Consider the following 19,000-nt stretch of genomic DNA (forward strand, 5'->3'; position numbering starts at 1 on the left):
CCCGGCGGGAAAGGGCAGGCTCTGCGGGGTGGGGACACGCGGATACTTATGGGGGCCTGGCTCCTTCAGGTGCTGAGCTAAGAGCTTAGAGGCATTTGTGAAGCTGTTCATTGACTGTGTTTAAGGTATTTTAACATAAAGGTGAGTTTCTAGCCAATAAAAAGTTTGGAGAAAAGTAATGGGAAAATTCACAATGATACATGTTCAGTAAAGTTCCTTACAGCTTTGCTCGTGACGGCAAAGACTTGGCACGGAGTTCAAGGATCGAGGCCGGGTAGGTGGACTGCGCCCCTGCTGCAGACCGGGCAACGTCAGACATTCAGAAGCAGGGGTACCGCACGCTCGGTGAGTGGAGCAGGCCTGAGGGCTCGGTGCTCGGTGCGATTCCCTGCAGGCACCCGAGACGTGAGGACGTCCGCCCTGCAGCGGGGACGACGGGCGACTTTTATTGTTGTGTGTGTTGTCCTTTTTATTTACCTGTTTCCAATTTTTCCTAAAATGAAACCCACTTGCTTGCATAATAAAAAATACTCAAAGGGATCAGAAAAAGAGGCCCATCTCTCATTTCTCTGAGACAAACCCGGTTGCCATGGAGACCGGGTGGTTGTCAAGGCAGTGATTGGCCAGTGCTGGAGGCGGGTGGGTGCTCGCCTGGAGCCCGAGCTGGTGCAGCCCTCAGACCGCACTGCGGACCCAGCAACAGCATGGACGGGGCGGACGTGTGGGCCAAGACCTTGGCCCAGCTGATGGCCCAGACAAAGCCCCAGGACACCTGGGAGCTGGTCGCCCAGGAGAACCTGGCCTCGGGGCACCTGGACAGCAGTGGTTTCCAGTACCGGCTTCGGGGGCTCTCGAGGTGCGGCTGGGGGGGCCTCCTGTGGGGTCCCGGGAGGCGGGGGGTGGGGGGGCGTGAGGTTGCCTCACCATCAGCCAGTGCTGGGTGTGGCCTGAGACTTGAGGGAGGCAGGAGCGGGTGGGTGTGTGTCTGCCTGTCCCTGGCACCCAACAGGTGGGTGGGCGGGCCAGGAGCTCCCTGTCCCTTCCCGGCAGCAGGGGTGTTGGGGGAGCAGTATGTCCGTTACCTGCAGCACAGGCGAACTGAATCCCTGCCTGCTGGGCACCTCCAGGACAGTTGGGGCCCGGCCCAGGGGCAGCTGGTGGGAGGGGGTATGGCCACCCGCCTGTGGCGGACTTTGTTCACGGCAGCATCTCCTCGTTTCCATGGCAGCGCTGACAGAGGGAGCAGGGCTGGGTCTCTGCCCTGCCCTGCAGAGGGCCTGAGCGGATGGACCGAGAGGGCTTGGGCCCAAGAGGGAGGAGGCGGTCCTGGCCCGGGCTGTGGCCGAGCGGGGGCCACATCAGGAGCCTTGGGGACCGTGGGTCACCACGCAAGCCGTGCCCTCCCTCATGAGGACAGCCAACATCAGACAAGCAGCCACGGGCCAAGCCACGGGTCTCCTAGGGGCCAGGCGGGAGGGGGCCGGTGGGAGACGGGGCCGTGTGGACCCCATGGGCAGCTGTCCTTTGACATGGATGCCCCCGCTCCCCAGCGTCTGAAGCGCCAGGGGTCAGGAGTGCAGTGAGAGGCTGGCTTTCCCAGGTGTCAGCAAGTGACAGCATCGGGGGCACTTTCCCACCCGTAACTGTCCCCCGGAGGAGCCGCTGCACACGGGCTGGACGGAGCACCCTGAGCACTGGTTGGTTTTTGATTTTCACAGACATAGACGTGCCAGCTGGTGGGACGGTCACTAGTGCAGACCATGTCTCCGTGTCCAGCCATGACGCGCTGCTTAATTAACAAATAAAGGAGGAAGCTCAGTCCCAAGGACACCATGCATGTCTAGGTGCTCCCCAGCCATGCGTGGCTGGAGGCTGCAGGTGGGGGTGCGGAGGGCTGGAAGCCCACCATCAGGGGAAGGTCCGGTGGATCGGTCCGAGGGTCACTCAGTTGGAGAGATGGGGACACAGGGCCTTTGGCCCCCAGAGCAGCACCCTTGCGGGTGAGGGCTGGACGTGCAGTCCCAGGACGTGTTGGGGCCAAAGGATGAAAGGCGTCTGTTTGGGATCCTCAGGTTGTGGGGCTGTGGGGGCGCGCACACGCGAGGGCGCGCATGGGCTGGAGGCCTGGGGGCTCGCAAGGCAGGTTGTGGGGCCACGGGGGTGGCGCATGGGCTGCAGCCGCGGGGGCGCGCACACGCGGGGGGCGCGCATGGGCTGGGGGTCTGGGGATGCACAAGGCAGGTTGTGGGGCCACGGTGGGGGGGGGCGCACGAGCTGGGGCCGCGGGGGCGCGCACACGCTGGGGCGCGCATGGCAGGCTCGGGCCGAGCCCGAGCCCAAGCCCACCTGCCTCTCTCCTCCGCAGGCTCCAATGCGGCCGCTGCCAGTGGGGGTGGGCCTCGGCCCACGTGCACGTGCTCTTCCACCTGTGGTGGGACGAGGCCGGCCGGCGCGGGCTGGTCAAGATGCGGGTCTGGGGCCAGAGGTGCCGGCTGTGCCCGCCTGGCGGGGCCGAGTGCCGCGTCAGCCTGCTGAACGTGCGGCTCTTCCTGGGCAAGCTGGTGCGGTTCATCGCACACAAGTGCTACGCTGAGGGTCCCGGCTCTGACCAGGGCCCCGAGGTCCGCTTCGGGGAGCGCTGTGAGGCCTGCGAGCTGGGGGTGTGCTTCTTCCAGCAGCCGCCTGACCCCGCCTGGGGGCCCGAGGGCAGGGGCCCCGGCAGCATCAAGGGCAGGTTCACCCTGTACTCCAGCAGCGACGCCGCCCCCGCCGCTGGCAGGCAGCTGCGCACGCTGGGCCGCGGGCTGCTGGTCGACCGCCCCCGGGGCTGCACCCCTGACGCCATCGCCGTTCCCCTGTACGTGGCCGACTTCATCAGGAGCCCCATCGCCGAGGGCAGGGACTTCTGTGGCCGGGACGAGGAGGTCATCACCATCCCCTTCTCCCTCAGGCACAGAGCCTGGGGGCTGGCGGGTGAGCCTGCCATCATCGGCAGGGGCTGCCTCTACCTGCCCGCCAGCTCCAAGGCCACGTCCAAGGGCAGATGCTTCCCAGTGAACATCAAAGCCCCCGTCTTCCATGGCAAGGGGCTCCTGCTCAGCGGCACGAAGGCAACCACAGGCTTCATCTACAAAGGGCTCGGCTGCGTCTCTGAACCCGACGAGGACGGGCACAGGGACGAGGACGAGGACTGCGGCGCCCCGTCCAGCAGCACTAGGCTCGTCCCGGTTGGAGGCAGCCCGCGGCCCATGACCTACATCGTCGGCCTCATGGACAACGGGGAGGGCTCGGTCACCTTTCCCTCCTCCTTGACCAACATGCTCCTGGAAGACGCCGACCCGTTCGACCTCATCTATGGCTCCCTCACCTTCCCTTTCATGTTTGCCTACGAGGGCAGAGTGACGGCCTCCTCTGCCGGTGGCCCCGAAGGCAAAGGGCAGGTGGCTGGTGGCTGCGGCCCCCCTGCCGTGGGCCGTGAGTGCCTCCCGGGAACCGACGCTGGCGGCTGGGTGCCCCTGGGCGAGGGCTCCGTCACGGTCCCTTTTTCTGTCTTCAGCGTCATTCAAAGCAAGAGTTCCGGCCGCAAGGCCAGGGGCCCTCAAGGCAACAGCCCGGCGCTCCGGGGCTCGTCCAAGAAGCGGAAGCTGGGGCCCCGGGCGGCCCGCCCCCCGCCCCCTGGGGAGGAGGGCTTCTGCTGGGCTGAGGGCTTCTGCTTTGACCCCTACGAAGAGGTCTGGATCTGGGTCTCGCTGGCTGTCTGCATCCTCTGGATAATGTACCTGTGCAAGTTCAGCCCCGACCGCTCCCCGTGGGTATGAAGGGCGGTACCTCCCGTCGGTCCCCTGGGGGACCCCCTCTCGGGGGGGCTGCCCTGGCACCCAGCAAGTGGCGACCCCCGTCCCCTGGCCTCCCCGGCCACCCTGCTTCCGTGTTCCGTCTCCCGCCGTGAGTCCCAGTGTCGTGGAAGCTCACACCGTGACCACCCCCTGAGCTGACCGCGTGTGTTCCAGCCGCTCTGTACGTGTGTTATGCTCCAATAAAATAAGAGTTAAGAGGCAGGAGCCACATGGTCTTCGGCTGAACTGAGGGTGTGCAGGGGAGGGTGGTGGGGCACAGGGGCCAGCCGACCCCCGGGGTCCCAGTCCCCCCAGTGACCCTTTCGTGCGGTGGCATTGGATCTCTGGATGGGATGCTCGGGCCAGTTCAGCACAAGCTGCGGAGAGTGGGGAGGCCAACACCACCTCCTCGGGAAGATGAAAGCCCCTCCAGGTGTGGTTGGTGAGCGCCTCCCCCAGGGCCCCAGGAGCTGAGGAGGCACCTTCCCTGAGCGAGGGGCAGGGGACCACACAGCACTTTACCAGATTTTGTTCATGGTTCCCGGGAACATTTTCATCCATAGTGCTTTTCAAGAAGCACCATCTGCTCAAGGTTCCCTGTGTCTACACCCTGGATTCTCATCTTAACGGCCCAGGATCCAGTTCTAAGGGGCAGGGGTGTTGGGCCACCTGGGTCCCAGGCAGCAGGGGGATGACTGTGGGCAGCTGGGCGGGGTCACCCTGTCCCTTCCCTCATGTAGACTGGCCCAGGGCTCTGGGGGGGCTGCAGAATGCTTGGAAGGCCCTGGGGTCCGAGACTTGGGTCCCCGGTCAGATGGGAGGTTTGGGAAGGCTTGCCTCGTGGGGAAGGGTAGGTGGCCAGCCTCCTTGCTGCAGGGCCCTCTGTCCATATGGGCCAGGGTGGATCTGGGAGATTAGACCTCAGGCCGACTCCAGATAAGGGGGAAGGTAGGGGAGAGGTTCCCACAGAGCGGCTGCCTGGACGGAGGGGAGGGGCTGGGCGTTGACGTCAGCATCCTGCCCAATGGGACCCCACAGGACACCAGAGCTTGGAAGGTTCCAGGCCACGTGGACGGCCACACTGCAGCGGACCTGAGGCTGGCCACTCACACAGCTGAGCAGAACCTGCCAGAGCAACGCGGCCAGGCCCTGTCATCTCTGACACACTGAGCACTGGAACAGGACACAACTCCAGAGTTCTGTCTACACTGGGTGAGACCTCACTCCTAGGGCAGGACCCACCCTCCCACCCTCACGGTCTGTCTACACTGGGTGAGACCTCACTCCTAGGGCAGGATGCACACCCCCCCTCTGGAAACGGCTGTCCGGGGCTGTGGTGCCCACAGCGGTGTGTCCTCTGTCTTCAGACCTGTGACCTCCCCTGGGGCAGCCCCCACTGAAGTGCTGGTCACCGCATGGTTTCCAATTTCTAGATAAACTGAAGTTGTTTCTGAGATGCAAAGCTGTCCCTGGATGGCTCAGACCGGACAGGGCAGCAGCCAAGAACTTCAGGGCTGGCCACCATCCCTGCAGGTGGAACGAGCTTCCCTCCAGGCGCCTGACTTAGGGGATCGAGAGAGGAGTTACCCTTGGTCCTGGGGGTCTCGGGCCACTGCCTCTGGACAACCCCCTCCAGGGTAGGGGGCTCACACCGGCGCCCGGCTTCTGAGGTCTCCCCATGGTCATCCAGGCCCCCAGGCTTGCAGTGACCTGCCCGCCCCCGACACCACTGGCCCGCGCTGTCGCTGCAGTCCTGGGCCTGCTGGACCCAGTGACGTGTGTGCCCCCTGCCCTGCAGCCGCATCGGGACCTCAGCTCTGCCCTTCCCGCGGCTGCCGCCCCGGGGATGCAGAGGGGCTTGTGGTCGCCTTACAGCCCCTGGGCCTTCAGCGCCCCTCGCCCTGGGAGCCGGCCAAGAGGTGTATCCCCTCGGGTGTGACCGCACAGGAGGACCGGAGCCGGGAGCGCGGAGACCCCAGGGCCCTCCAGCTGCGGGGTGGGGGTGGGGGGGTGGGAGAGACGCAGCATCACGGAGAGCGGGGACCCAGCCCGCGCCGAGCTCCTTCGCGTCTGCGGGCCCTAGGCGGTGCTCACGGCCCCTCCCGCAGCGCCAGCCCGGTCGCCGCGCGGTCCTGCGCGCCCTCGTGTGTCCGATGGCGGAAGCGCAGCCCTGTGATGTCGGGAAGGTACTTGTCCAGTCGCTCAGTCGTGTGACTCTTTGCGATCCCATGGACTGCACCACGCCGGGCTTCCCTGTCCATCACCAACTCCTGGAGTTTACTCAAACTCATGTCCATCGAGTCGGTGATGCCATCCAACCATCTCATCCTCTGTCGTCCCCTTCTCCTCCTGCCTTCAACCTTTCCCAGCATCAGGGTCTTTTCCAGTGGCCAAAGTACTGGAGTTTCAGCTTCAGCATCAGTCCTTCCAATGAATATTCAGGGTTGATTTCCTTTAGGATGGACTGGTTGGATCTCGTTGCAGTCCAAGGGCCTCTCAAGAGTCTTCTCCAACACCACAGTTCAAAAGCATTAATTTTTCAGCGGTCAGCTTTCTTTATAGTTCAACTCTCACATCCATACATGACGACTGGAAAAATCATAGCTTTGACAAGATGGACCTTTGTTGGCAAAGTAATGCCTCTGCTTTTTAATATGCTGTCTAGGTTTGTCATAGCTTTTCTTCCAAGGAGCAAGTGTCTTTTAATTTCATGGCTGCCGTCACCATCTGCAGTGATTTTGGAGCCTCCAAAAATAAAGTCTGTCAGTGTTTCCATGCCCCCTCCTTCTATTGCCATGAATGATGGGACTGGATGCCATCATCTTAGTTTTTTGAATGTTGAGTTTTAAGCCAGCTTTTTCATTCTCTTCTTTCAACCTCATCAAGGTGAGTTCCACTATTCCTCTTTACTTTCTGCCATAAGGGTGGTGTCATCTGTATAATTGAAGTTATTGATATTTCTCCAGGCAATCTTGATTCCAGCTTGTGCTTCATCCAGCTTGGAATTTTGCATGATGTACTCTGCATATAAGTTAAATAAGCAGGGTGACAATATACAGCCTTCATGTACTCCTTTTCCTATTTTGAACCAGTGTGTTGTTCTATATCCGATTCTAACTGTAGCTTTGTGACCCACATACAGGTTTCTCAGGAGGCAGGTAAGATGGTCTGGTATTCCTATCTCTTTAAGAATTTTTCCAGTTTGCTGTGATCCACACAGTGAAAGGCTTTGGAGTAGTCAATGAAGCAGAAATAGAAGTTTTTCTGGAATTCCCTTGCTTTCTCTATGATCCAGTGGATGTTGGCAATTTGATCTCTGCTTCCTCTGCCTTTTCTAAACCCAGCTTGTACATCTAGAAGTTCTTGGTTCAAATACTGCTGAAGCCTAGATTGAAGGATTTTAAGCATTATCTTGCATGTGAAATGAGTGCAATCGTACGGTAGTTTGAACATTCTTTGGCATTGCCCTTCTTTGGAAATTTGATGAAAACTAACTTTTTCCAGTCCTATGGCCACCGCTGAGTTTTCCAAATTTGCTGGCATATTGAGTGCAGCACTTTAACAGCATCAGCTTTTAGGATTTGAAGTAACTCAGCTGGAATTCCAGAAGGCACTGCTGTTACTTAACTGTTCACTGTTCAATCAGCAGGTTCCTTAAAACCCAACAAACTCCACCCATTGTCAGTATCAGCAGCATTAATTTTCATGAATAATATTGTTTTTTAGTTGCATCTGACTCTTTTGTGACCCTATGGATTGAAACCTGCAGGCTCCTCTGTCCCTGGGATACTCCAGGTGAGAAGACTGGAGTGGGTCGCCATTTCCTCCTCCAGGGGATCTTCCCGACCTAGTGATCGAACCTGCGTCTCCTGCCTGGCAGAGGGATTTTTTTTTTTACCACTCAACAAGGAGGAAAGCCCTCATGAATAATTAAATTTCACTTACTTAAAAATTCACTGAGAATTGCTTCAGGAACAGGAAGTGCACTATGCCCCCCAGTACTGAGGCATGAGGGCTCTCTAGTGCGAAGTCAGAGTTCTTCAGGCCACAGACTCCAGTTAAAACCCCGGGGAGTCTGGGACTCGAATCCAGGACAGCCTGCACCCAGCCCTGTGCAGCCTGAGCGACCAGGTTGGGCCCAATCAAATATCGTGGAGCAATCAATAGCTGTTTTTGTCTAGAAAGCCTCAGAAAGGACTAAAGGCAGACACGTTTTAAATGTAATTACTATTAATTCATCGGAAGCTGGGGGACTCAAAGTGTGAAGAGTTTCCCGATTTCTTGCCCTCTAGGGAGAGGCCACAGGACACAGCAAGGGGGACACAAACCCCTCCCCTCCTCAGGCCGTGCGGGCAGGGGCTTGACCCGGCCGACCCCGCTTAGCTGATCAGGAGTGTCGGTGCACCTCCCGAGGACGGGCTGGGGTGGAGAGTGTGGGTGATCCTCCCTCGGATGAGGGTGGGGAAGGTGATCTGGGAGATCTCCTGTCTCAGCACCTGCCCTGCAGGGACCCGTTGGGCGGCTGGGCCCCACCGGCCCGTGAAAGATTAGAGGACAGTCTGTCTGTCTGGGCCCCGCCCCCTTAGTGTGTGCAGAGCGGCTGCATCAGCTCGCCCTCCTCAGGAGTCTTCCTTCCTGGTCCGGTGTGGGGCCACGAGGACCCTGACTCACTTTGTGTGTGCAGACCTGGATGTGTAAACTCACTAACGTGTGATAGGATGCGTAGCTCTGTCTCAAAAACATATGTACGTGAGCTTTGACTTCTAACATCGGAACCGTCTTCAGAGCTTTTGGAAGGTCTGTCTCTGGGTTATAATCCTGAGCTTGGCTAGAATGACGTTTTCTCTTTCTTTCTTGGATTAACTATGGATTAATTTTCATCGACAATTAGGAACACATCTGTTTCATAGTCTACATGTTCTCATCAGTCAGGCAGTCTGGCATTGCCTTCTAGAAAGTCTGACAGCTCTAGTCAGAACCAGGCTAGTGAGTGCGGGATCCCCCTGCCACGTGGCCTTGAGTGGACTGGGCAGGACAATGGCCTTTTCCAGGAAATATGACAAATGTTCCAGTCTCTGGAGGCTGGGCTTGCTCCCTGGGCCCTCACAAGAACCACACGCTTGGTACACGTGATTTGAACCACAGCATCCCTTTTCATTATGAAAGTAACCCGAACAACCCTGACTCCTGGGAACAAGGGCTCAGAACTGCTTCCACCATCTGCTCCCGGGTGCCGCTGGGGCATCTGCTGTTTTTCTCCGCAAGTCTCTTCTCAGGGTTATCAAGCAGTAAGTATGCTTACCTCGAGATAAAACAAAATAGGATTTGGGGTGTAGTCGTGGAGATACTGGGGGTTCAGTTCCAGACACTGTGATAAAGTGAGTCACATGAATTTTGTGGTTTCCTAGTGCAAATAAGAAGTATGTGTGCACCATAATATGGTCTATTATGTGTGCAATAACATTATGTCTAAAAAAACAATGTACATCCCTTAGTTAAAAAACACTTTTTTGCTAAAAAATGCTAACCGGCGTCTGCACCTGTTCTGTGGGCAGAGGTTCTGGCCTTGATGTTGCTGGTTGCTGACTGATCAGGGTGGTGGTTGCTGAAGACTGGGGTTTTAGAACCAGACGGCAGTCAGCGTTGCCTCCCTGATTGACCTTTCCTTTCACGAATGGTTTCTCTGTAGCAGCCATCCTGCTTGTAACCGTCGACCCGCAGGAGAACTTCCAAGATCGGAGTCCATCCTCTCACATCCCTGTTGTTCTGTCTGTGGAGCACAGGCAGGGTAGATAAAGCGTAATTCTTGAGCACCTAGGATTTTCAGGTGGTAAATGAGCACTGGCTTCAACTTCACGTCACGAGCTGTATCAGCCCCTAACGAGAGTCCGCCTGTCTTTTGAAGTTTGAAGCCAGACCTTGAGTTCGCCTCCCTGTGCGAGTCCTAGATGGCGTCTTCCTCCAGTGGAGGGCTGGCTCAGCCACATTAAAACCTGTCGCTCACGTGCGGCCCTCCCGAGGCCTCAGCTGGAGCTTCTGGGAACCCGCTGCCGTCCCCAGGGCAGTGCTCGGTGCGCGGTGCTCGCTGCCTGCCCCTCCCTTCTCTGTCAGGAGACGCTCCTTTCCTTCCACCTCGTGGGCCCTCTCTGCTGCTTCACACTTCCCTTCTGCAGCTTCCTCGCCCTTCTCAGCTCTCACAGGCTCGAGGAGAGCTGGGGCCTTCTCGAGATTAGGCTTTGGTCAAGGGTGCTGCCGTCCGTGAGGGTGCAAAGACTTGGCGACCGAACAGCAACAGAGGGAACGCTGTGGCTGGTCTGACCTTCTCTAGCCCAGCACGGAGGCCGTCCCACCTTCCCGTCGCTCTCTGCTCGTGGAGCGGCACTTTGGATCCCTCTGCGCTCACAGCCCGCCTGCTCCTCAGGGGCAGGACGCCTGTCTCACTGTGTGTCGGTTCTCCATGTGCCTTCCTCACTGAGCCTCGCCGCGTCTAAGTTCTAATTTGAAGTGGAGAATTGTGACTCTTCCTTTCACTCAAGCACTTGGAGGTTTTTCAGGCTGGTTGATGGGCCTGGTTTCAAGGTTGTTTTGTCTCAGGGAAAAGGGCAGCCCGGGGTGGGGGCGGGGACGGCCGGGTTGGGGAGTCAGAGCACACGCAGCGTTTGTGGACTGAGGTCGCCTCCGATACGGATGCAATTTGTAATAGAATTATGTTGCTATTATAAACAAATAAAATTGTAATAGCAAAGATCATGATCCCATCCCACCGTGACCAATATAACAAGGATGAAACAGGTTACGCGTTGCAAGAATTACCGAAATGTGACACACAGACAAAGCAAGCAGATGCTGTTGGAAAGTGGCCCTGACAGACCTGCTGGACTCAGGGCCCCACAGGCCCTCCCTCTGTAAAAAGTGCAACATCTGTGAAGCCCAGAAGATGAACTCTGCCAGTTACTCTTGAGAGGATACGTCCGTTCACCAAGTAGCCGAGCCCACCTGCCTGGTCTCCTGGGGTTTTTCACTCCCATCACAGCACAAGCCCGGCGTGCAGCTCTGGTTATCCGCAGGGGACAGAGGAGGAGGACATGTGTGTCCTTTAAACCCAAGTAAACCATGAGCGAGACCCCCGAGACGCTTCCTCTAGGAGAGGAGGAGAGCGGGGAGCACACGGAGGGAAGCGGACGCCGGGACCCCTTGGCGCCGCCGCAGCCCGGGTACTTCAGTGCCTCCTCCCTTCCTCCTCCCGTGCCCACCCTGGGTGACACTCCGGGGAGCACACCCCCCCTCGAGGGTCCTCCTGGGACTCAGGGATGTGTGAGCCCAGGGGGCACCGTGCAGAAAGCAGGTGGGCCCCGGGGGCGGCTCTGCTGGGCCAGGTCCCTCCCCTTGCCCGGTGTGTAGGGTGGGAGCTCCCTCCACACAGGACGTGGGGGCCTGACTTTCCTGGGGCTCCTCCTGCCCTCAGGCCCCCCGTGGGGGTTGGTGGGGGGTTTGGGGCCCGGCTGGAAGCCATACAGTGCACATCTGGCTGCTGGAGCTCCATCTCCTGACCTCAGTGGAGGGTCCACTGGCGCTGCCCCCCCTGGGGTCCAGGTGGGTAGACTGCCAACCCAGCCTGAGGCCATAGCTGAGCCCTTCTGCCCTGGAGGGATCTGGGGGGTCCGGGGCAGGAGCTGGAGCTGGAGAGAGGGGCAGGTGGCAGGCTGGGAGACCCCGCGATCTCTGCGCTCTGGCCGCAGTCCCCAGAGGGCGGCTCCTGCAGGGCCCCCCGCCCCGCACCCCTGGCCCCGCCCTCGCCGGCCCAGGCCCCTGCTCGCCGTAGGAGGGCGGTGCCCGGGGTGAGCCGTGGCCGAGTCCCTGGGGGTCAGGAGCAGACGCAGTTGCTGCCCCCGTGGGGTGGACTCGGGGAGCGCGGGCCGGGCCGTGGGTCCCGGGTGGCGGGGCCACCAGGGGGCGGCCTCGGTTCGTGTTGTGCGTCTTGGCGGCGCGAGGAGCCGCCGGCGGCGGGACTTGGCAATGCCCCCTCCCCTCAGTGTGTCCCTGAGGCCGGGGCGGGGGCCCCCCGGGGCTCCGTCCTCTTCCGGCTGCTCCTGAGAGGCGGGGGTCTCTGACTGCGGGCCCTCGGCCACCCCGGGCTCACCTAGGGGGTGTGAGGGTCGGGAGAGGCTGGCGGGCCTCAGGCCTCGCCCACCCGCCCGGCTTCCCGCTCCTTGCTTTGGACCCCGGCTCCCGCCCCCCAGCCCCGCAGGAGTCACTCACAGCGGCTGCCAGAACTTCCCCGGTTAGGGCAGTGCCAGGCTCTTTATTTCTGCTAATTTTTCTTTAGTTTTTGAAAGAAGTCTTGAAGGCAGAAACAGACAGAACAGACTCCATCTTGAAAGCAGGACTCCATCTCGGCCAGACTGTGGACTTTGAGCTATATGCCCAGTATCTATGTAAAGGACATACCAACTAAAAAAGCAGACCCCCCCCCCCATGGAAGAGCCCCAGGGCCGGTACCTAGACTCTCTGTCACCTAAAAGAATAACATATTATCTGTGTAACCGTATAGAATCAAATTCTATTATGCTTATTGGGGTATGATCACAGGCCTATTGACAATTGTCCACTGTTAACTACCTAGGCTTAAGGCATACCAATCACAGGTTAACTTTTTATCTTTCTTTTCCTTTGTTCAGACTAGTTTCAGAGAATTTGGGGAGGTGGGTTTGAGCACGTATACTTAGGGTATATAAGGTTTTCACAAAAACTGGTGGGGTTCTTGGTTAACAGGAGACTCTGCCTTGGGCCGGTCAGTGTGATAAACTGCACTCCACTATCTGCATTGTCCTTCTGAGTGAGTTTGTTTCGCGGAACATGTGGCTACGACAGTCTCGTCCAACCAAAACACAGCCGCCGCTTAACCACTGGAAGCCCTTTCATTGTCTTTATTGTGCGGCCTCTGAGACAGCTTCCAGCAAAGATGGCAGAGAGGAAGGCTCTCCCAGCCCTGCCTCTGCCCCCGGGGGCACTGGGCCGCTTGCCTGCTCATTTATCTCTGTTGGCCTTCTGGCTGTGCCTCGCCGGGTGATTCTGTTGGCAGTTACTCACAACGTGTCTTAAGCCTCTGGCTGTTGCCATCTCACAAAAGCTAAGAGCTTCACGGCAGTGTGGTTCCAAGTGTGTGTCACGTCTATAAACTCTGCAACACAAGACAGCTCCCAGGCCGGGTTCCCCGGAAGCAGATGCTGGGAAGGAGTTTGGGGGCGTGGACAGCTCAGAATCTCTTGGAGACGCACCAGGAGAGGGAACGGAGACAGCAGAGTTGGGGAGGATGGGGGCCCCTGGGGCTGCCTCGGAGCGGCAACCCTCGCTCCAGAGCCACGGGCTCTTCTCTGCCCGCATGCTCACTCCCTTTCCCCTCCAAGGCGCCTTGTTGGACAAGACCCTCAGTACTTTTTTCCAAGTGGTACCCAGGGCTTAGGCGCTGCTCTTCCTTTATTTTGCCTTCTGTTCCATGGTGCGATGATTCCTCTGCCTTCTGGCTCTCTTGCCTTTATCTGCAGTTAAGCCCATCAGTGAAGTGTTCATTTCAGAACACTTGTGCTGTTTCCATGGCGACCTTTGCTTGTGTCTGGCTCTGCTGGGGCCGTCAGAGGCTGCCTCCTGGGGTAAGACCCCTCCAGTGAGGATGAGGCTCTGCTAACAGAACCCGGGGAGGCATGAGACACCCTCGGTGGGCACCCTCAGACAGCGCCTTTGGCCTCAGGATGACCTGGGCCGGCTCTGGGGCCCTCTCCAGCAACGCCTTGCTGTTTTAGGCATCATTCTTCAAGTGTCTTTCAAAGCTGCAGCTGTGAGAAGCCCAGCCTGCACACAGGGGCTTGGAGGGATTGGAGAAGACATGGCCTCAGGTGGGGGTACTTGGTGGGGCCGGGCTGCAGCCTTAGTGCAGGCGGGGCCTCAGTGTAGGCGGGGCCTCAGTGCAGGGCTGGGCCTGGGGCACGATTAGACCCTCTGAGGGTGATGAACCCACGCGGGCGGAGAAGCAGAGTCAGCCCCTCCCAGGGGGACTGTGAAGGCCTGTCATCCCGTGACGGCGGGGGGTCCTGACCCAGGGCCGCTGTCCCTCATCCTGGCCACTCTGTGCTCTGCCTTCTCGTCCACAGACGGGGCTGCCCTGAGTGGGGCTCCTTTGCTAGAGGCCCCCGAGGTCCCCCCCACGTAGCACCCCGGTCCTGCCACCGTAGTTGAAACTACCCTGAGAGGGTCCGGGGGGAGGCAGGGCTTTGTTCTGCGGTGCGTGAGCAGGGAGGCGGGCTGTGTCTTTACGCGGATGCCCCCAGCCTGGCTTTCGGAGCCTCGGCCCTGCGCGCTCTTCCCTGTTACCGTCCTCGGCCCCCCGGGAAGGGCTCTGTCGGATCTCCTGGGGGCGGGGGGCGGGCAGGTCCTCGGGACAGGAGCGGAAGGGTCTGTGCAGGTGGAGAACGGTCCCCTGTGCTCGTGCTTTGGGAGGGGGCCGGGCTGAACCCGAGGCGTGGGTGCAGGAGGCTTGCCCGCCTGCTGAGGGTCTCCGGCCCATCGTCTCCTCTCCCGTTTGTGCATAAGAATAATCACTGTTTATGGATTTTATGAAGTGAAGTGAAAGTTGCTCAGTTGTGTCTGACTCTTTGCGACCCCGTGGACTGGTCCACGGAATTCTCCAGGCCAGAAGACTGGAGTGGGTAGCCTCTCCCTTCTCCAGGGGATCTTCCTGACCCAGGGATGGAACCCAGGTCTCCTGCATTGCAGGTGGATTCTTTACCAGCTGAGCCACCAGGGAAGCCCAGGGGGGGTTCTGAGACGTGCTTCTAACCGGTTGCCAGTGAAGGGCGAAGTGTGTGTGTAACACTGGCCTTGTTACCACCGATGCACCTGCAGCCCTGTGGCCTCCGGGGAGGGGTGTCCAGGAGCTGAATTGGACCGGCGCTGCTTCCCCCGTGTCCTCGGCAGCCACGTGGACCTGTGGGCGGCCCCATGGCCCCTGCTCAGCCGCCCGTGGTGACCATCCAGGTGGGCGATACCCGCCCTGCCCCTACCCTCCCGGGTTCACGCCTGGGCCTCCCTGCTCCTCGTGGCCCCTTGTTTTTCAGTCTCTGCAGCCGCATTCGGGAAATTCTCTCCTGGTCATATCCACCCTGTGTTCTAACCAGTTTCCCCACCTGAGGCTACAGAGGATACGGCTAGTTGGTACAGCTGTTTCTGTAACAATCATCATAAACTTAGAGACTTGAAACAGCTCGGATGAACTTCCTTCCAGCTCTGGAGAGGGTCTCCAGCTGGAACTGAGGTGTCCTCAGGGCCGTTTCCAGGTTGCAGGGGCCGCGAACCCTTTGCCGTGGTCCCTCTGGTCTCCGTTTCCACCTCTCATCTTCTGTGACTCTGACCTTTCCGCCTCTGAGAGGGTTAACAGGTAGGAATGCCAGAGGTCCCAAGCAGCAGGAGGAAATAAACTGCAAGGGGAAGACTTTTTTCTTTCCCTCCTCTATAGAAAATTAAAGGAGGCTTCTTTTAATTCTGTGTTGTCATGATAACACTTGATTCTGCCTGAACTTAACCTTGAGCTGCTAATGGCTCAGTAAACCAATGCATTTTTCTTGTGTGTGTGTGTGTTAGTTGCTCGGTTGTGTTCAACTTTTTGCAACCCCACGGATGGTAGCCCGCCAGGGTCCTCTGTCTATGGAATTTCCCAGGCAAGAATAGTGCAGTGGATTGCCATTTCCTTTTCCAGGGGATCTTCCTGACCCAGGGATGGAACCCGGGTCTCCTGTGTTGCACGTAGATGCTTTACCGTCTGAGCTGAAGCTACGTTAGTGAAACTGTGAATCTGCTTTGGCATCCGCCTTTCTTCAAATCAGTTCTGCCTGAGACTAGCCTTTTTCTCAAACCTTGAGTTGATAGTGGCTCGGCGAACCAGTGCGTCTTACTCATGGAAATGTTAAACTATGTTAATGAAACTATGAATTTGCTTGGAAATCTGCTTTTCCTCAGGATGCACGTCAATAGTTTTACGGCCGAAGATGACTGCCCTGGTGCCATTCTGCCTCACAATGCCCGCTGTGGGAGAGGGGCCCGGGCAACCGTCTCAGTCTCGAGGTGTTCCATTTATCTGACTAGCAGCTTGCTAGCAGGTATAAAATGCCTTGCTAAAAACTAGCAAGGGGGCACTCTTTCTGTCCCCTTCTGATGACTATCTCAGAAGCTTTCTCTGTCTCTTTTATACTTCAGTAAAACTTTGCTACACAAAAGCTTCGAGTTATTAAGCCTCGTCTCTGGCCCCAGATCCAAACTGTCTCCTCCGGAGGTCCCTAGTCCTGGCTCAGCTCACAGCTCGTGGCCACAACATTTCATCTCCCAACTTTTCCCAGCTTTATTGAGATATAATCAATATAACAGATTTTGTAAGCCGATGGTGGTGATTTGATGCATGTACATGTCATGAAATGATTCCACAGTAAGGTTAGCTACCATCTCCATCACCTCACATAGGTACCTTTTGTGTGTGTGTGTGTGTGTGAGGAGGGGGTGCAGATAACATTTAAGGCTCACTCTCTCTGCAGCTTCCAAGCATATCGTGCAGTCCCGTAACTAGAGTCCCCAGCCTGGGCATCAGTGCCAGAGGTTCTGAACTTAGAGCTGGAATCAGTGTCCTTGACCCACATCTCCCTGCTCCCCCCTCCAGCAGCAGGTAACACCATCGACTCTCTGGATCATTTTCCACTCTACTCCACATGTCGTGAGTTCATAGGGCTTCCATCTTTCTCTATCTGGCTTTGTTGTAGTTGTTCAGTTGCTAAGTTGTGTCTGACTCTTTGCGACCCCATAGACTGCAGTACTCCAGGCCTCCCTGTCCATCATCAACTCCTGGAGTCTGCTTAAACTCAAGTCCATTGAGTCGGTGATGCCATCCAGCCACCTCCTCCCCTGTCTGGCTTATTTCAGTTTAATGTTGTCAAGGTCCAGCCCTGTCGTCACAAATGACAGGATTTCCTTCTCATGGCTGAATAGTTGTGTATGTATATACACCGTGTCTTCTCTACCCATCCGTCCATCTACAGACTCTTCACTGTCTTGTGAATGACACGGCGGTGCACATGGGTGCAGGCATCCCTCTGAGCCAGTCAGCTGCCCCCTCCTACAAGGACCCGTGTGCTGACGTTGGTTCTTCTGGAATGATCCCCCATCTCAAGACCCCTAACTTAACTACGTCCAAGAAGTCACTGGGTATGAATGTCACATGCTCACAGGTTCTGGGATCAGTACATGGACACTGACGGGGGGTATCGTCCTGCTGACCACGGTTCGGATCAGGTGGCCCCGAGCATTCTGCACAAAGTCTCTGTCTCCCCAGGAGGAGAAAAGTCTGCTTACAGTGCTGGGTTGCGTCCTAGACTGGGTTTAAATTCATCCTGCTCGCATGGCTTTCTCTCCTCGGGGACCACTGGGCAGCAGCCCTGTCAGTCACTGCCCCTGGGTGGGGCCAGGGCGGGGCACCCTCCCCCGCATCGTCCCCCCCAGACTCTCGTCCTGGGCTGGGCCCTGTCCTCTGCACAAGGGTGGGGCCTGACCCCTTGCTCACCCGACCATGTCCATGGATGCCCCTCGGGGTCTGGCCAAGCCCCCACATCTCCCCTGCCTAGTCCTGCCAACGTCTTGCCTTCTAGAGCCCCTGGCAAGCACACTGCACCCCACTCTGACGGCCCCCCGTCTGCCCCTGGGGCCTGCTGCCAAGGCCCTGGGACCCATTCCCTCCCAGGACCAGGGGCCCCACAAGGGCTCACCTTGGGCTGGGGTCCCAGAGGGCGTGCTGGCGGGGGAGGGCCACATGGGTTGGTGGCTGCTGTGGGGCTGGGGAGGCTGAGTGGAGCCCGTAGTCAGAGGCCTGGGCGGAGGGCCCATGGGCTGCTCAGCTGTCCCAGGAGTGGGTCAGGGTCCCCCAGGGAGGAGAGGGACAGCAGGCCCCAGCGGACAACACTCGAGACCAGGGAGCCCAGAACCCTGGGTGGGAGAAGTCCCTTGCCCTGCCCAGGACCCAGCACTTGCCTCCCTGGGGACAGTGTGTCCCCTCAGATGGGCCATCTCCCTGCCCTAAGCCTTTTCTATTGGGATGAAATTCATGTTCAGTAAAGCATGTGCCCTCAGGACGCAGTTGAGGACTGTGTCGAGTAACCTCCACCCAAACAAGACCCGGAGCGTCCCCACCCCACGTGGCCCCCAGGCTTCTTGGCACTGGTTCCCTGCCCAGAGGGGACCAGGGTCCCACTTCCACCAGGAAGGGCTGTGCCCCTTCTGGGATGTCACCAATGTCACCTGCAGGATGGGCACGTCTTTGTCACATCCCTGCCTACTTTCACCACACCTGCTGTTTTCGAGGTTTACCCCCATTGATACATGTATGAACAGTTTGCTACTTTTTATTTCTATTATTTTACAATTGGATGTACCACAATTTGCTTATTCATTTTCTGTTCTGGGGCAGCTATGGTGAATACCAGTTTAGGATCTTTTGTTGTTCCAGAAAGCCAGGGACGTTACAAAGATTAATGGAGTTCCATCAAAAATAAGTCTGTTTGAAAAGGATCTCACTGGTCAAATCTGTGACAATTTGAGCATCGGGAAGAGTGATGCTCAGGGTTGATTGACTGCATCTAGTTTATGTAAATCCACAAATCCGTGGTGATACTCAAAGAAGAGAAAGTATGAGAAGGGATACAGTGCAGAAATTGAGCCGACTCTTTCTCTGATTGCTGGTGTCAAAGGGACAATGAAACACTGCCCTGCTTTCTGCTCCCACTAGAGTCAGTCTGAGTAAATCACTCCAGTCATGAGGAGGACTCACTTGAAAAAGGGATGCTGTCTAATGAACATGGAAGGGGTGACAGATTAGAGAGTCCCCAGTGTCAGCTGCTGGAAGTGACCCCTGGGACAAGGTGAGGGTTTGTGATCAGACCCTCAGAGGGGTGACTGCTGGGGACCTGGGCTTCAGGCACTGGGGGGTTGTGTCTCCTGGACGCTGGCAGGCGTGGACTCAGCCTCACTCAGAGGGTGCCCAGGTGCTGGTTTCGGGTGGCAGGCCATCCAGCCTCCGTGTTTAGCTCAAGCCCCTTGAGCCCTTGGAGGGAGTGTCCATCTTTGAGGAAGGAGAG

At 58.0% G+C, this 19,000-nt stretch overlaps 1 protein-coding gene across 1 annotated transcript; it reads left to right on the forward strand.

Annotated features, from left to right (window-relative positions):
• Positions 1-658: 658 nt before the first annotated feature.
• Positions 659-4,059, forward strand: RTP5 (receptor transporter protein 5 (putative)). Its single transcript, XM_081488831.1, has 2 exons — positions 659-856; positions 2,366-4,059. Exons 1-2 carry the CDS (start codon positions 705-707, stop codon positions 3,816-3,818), a joined length of 1,605 nt encoding a protein of 534 aa, XP_081344957.1. The 5' UTR covers positions 659-704; the 3' UTR covers positions 3,819-4,059.
• The last annotated feature ends 14,941 nt before the right edge of the window (positions 4,060-19,000 follow it).

The sequence above is a fragment of the Giraffa tippelskirchi genome, chromosome 5 (genome assembly GCF_054371585.1).
Source record: "Giraffa tippelskirchi isolate mGirTip1 chromosome 5, T2T-mGirTip1v1.2.pri, whole genome shotgun sequence".
Classification (NCBI taxonomy): Eukaryota; Metazoa; Chordata; class Mammalia; order Artiodactyla; family Giraffidae; genus Giraffa; species Giraffa tippelskirchi.

Coding starts and splice junctions, on each gene's coding strand:
- RTP5 (XM_081488831.1), top strand. CDS start 705: ATGGACGGGGCGGACGTGTGGGCCAAGACCTTGGCCCAGCTGATGGCC. Junction 857..2,365: donor CGGCTTCGGGGGCTCTCGAG/GTGCGGCTGGGG, acceptor TCTCCTCCGCAG/GCTCCAATGCGGCCGCTGCC.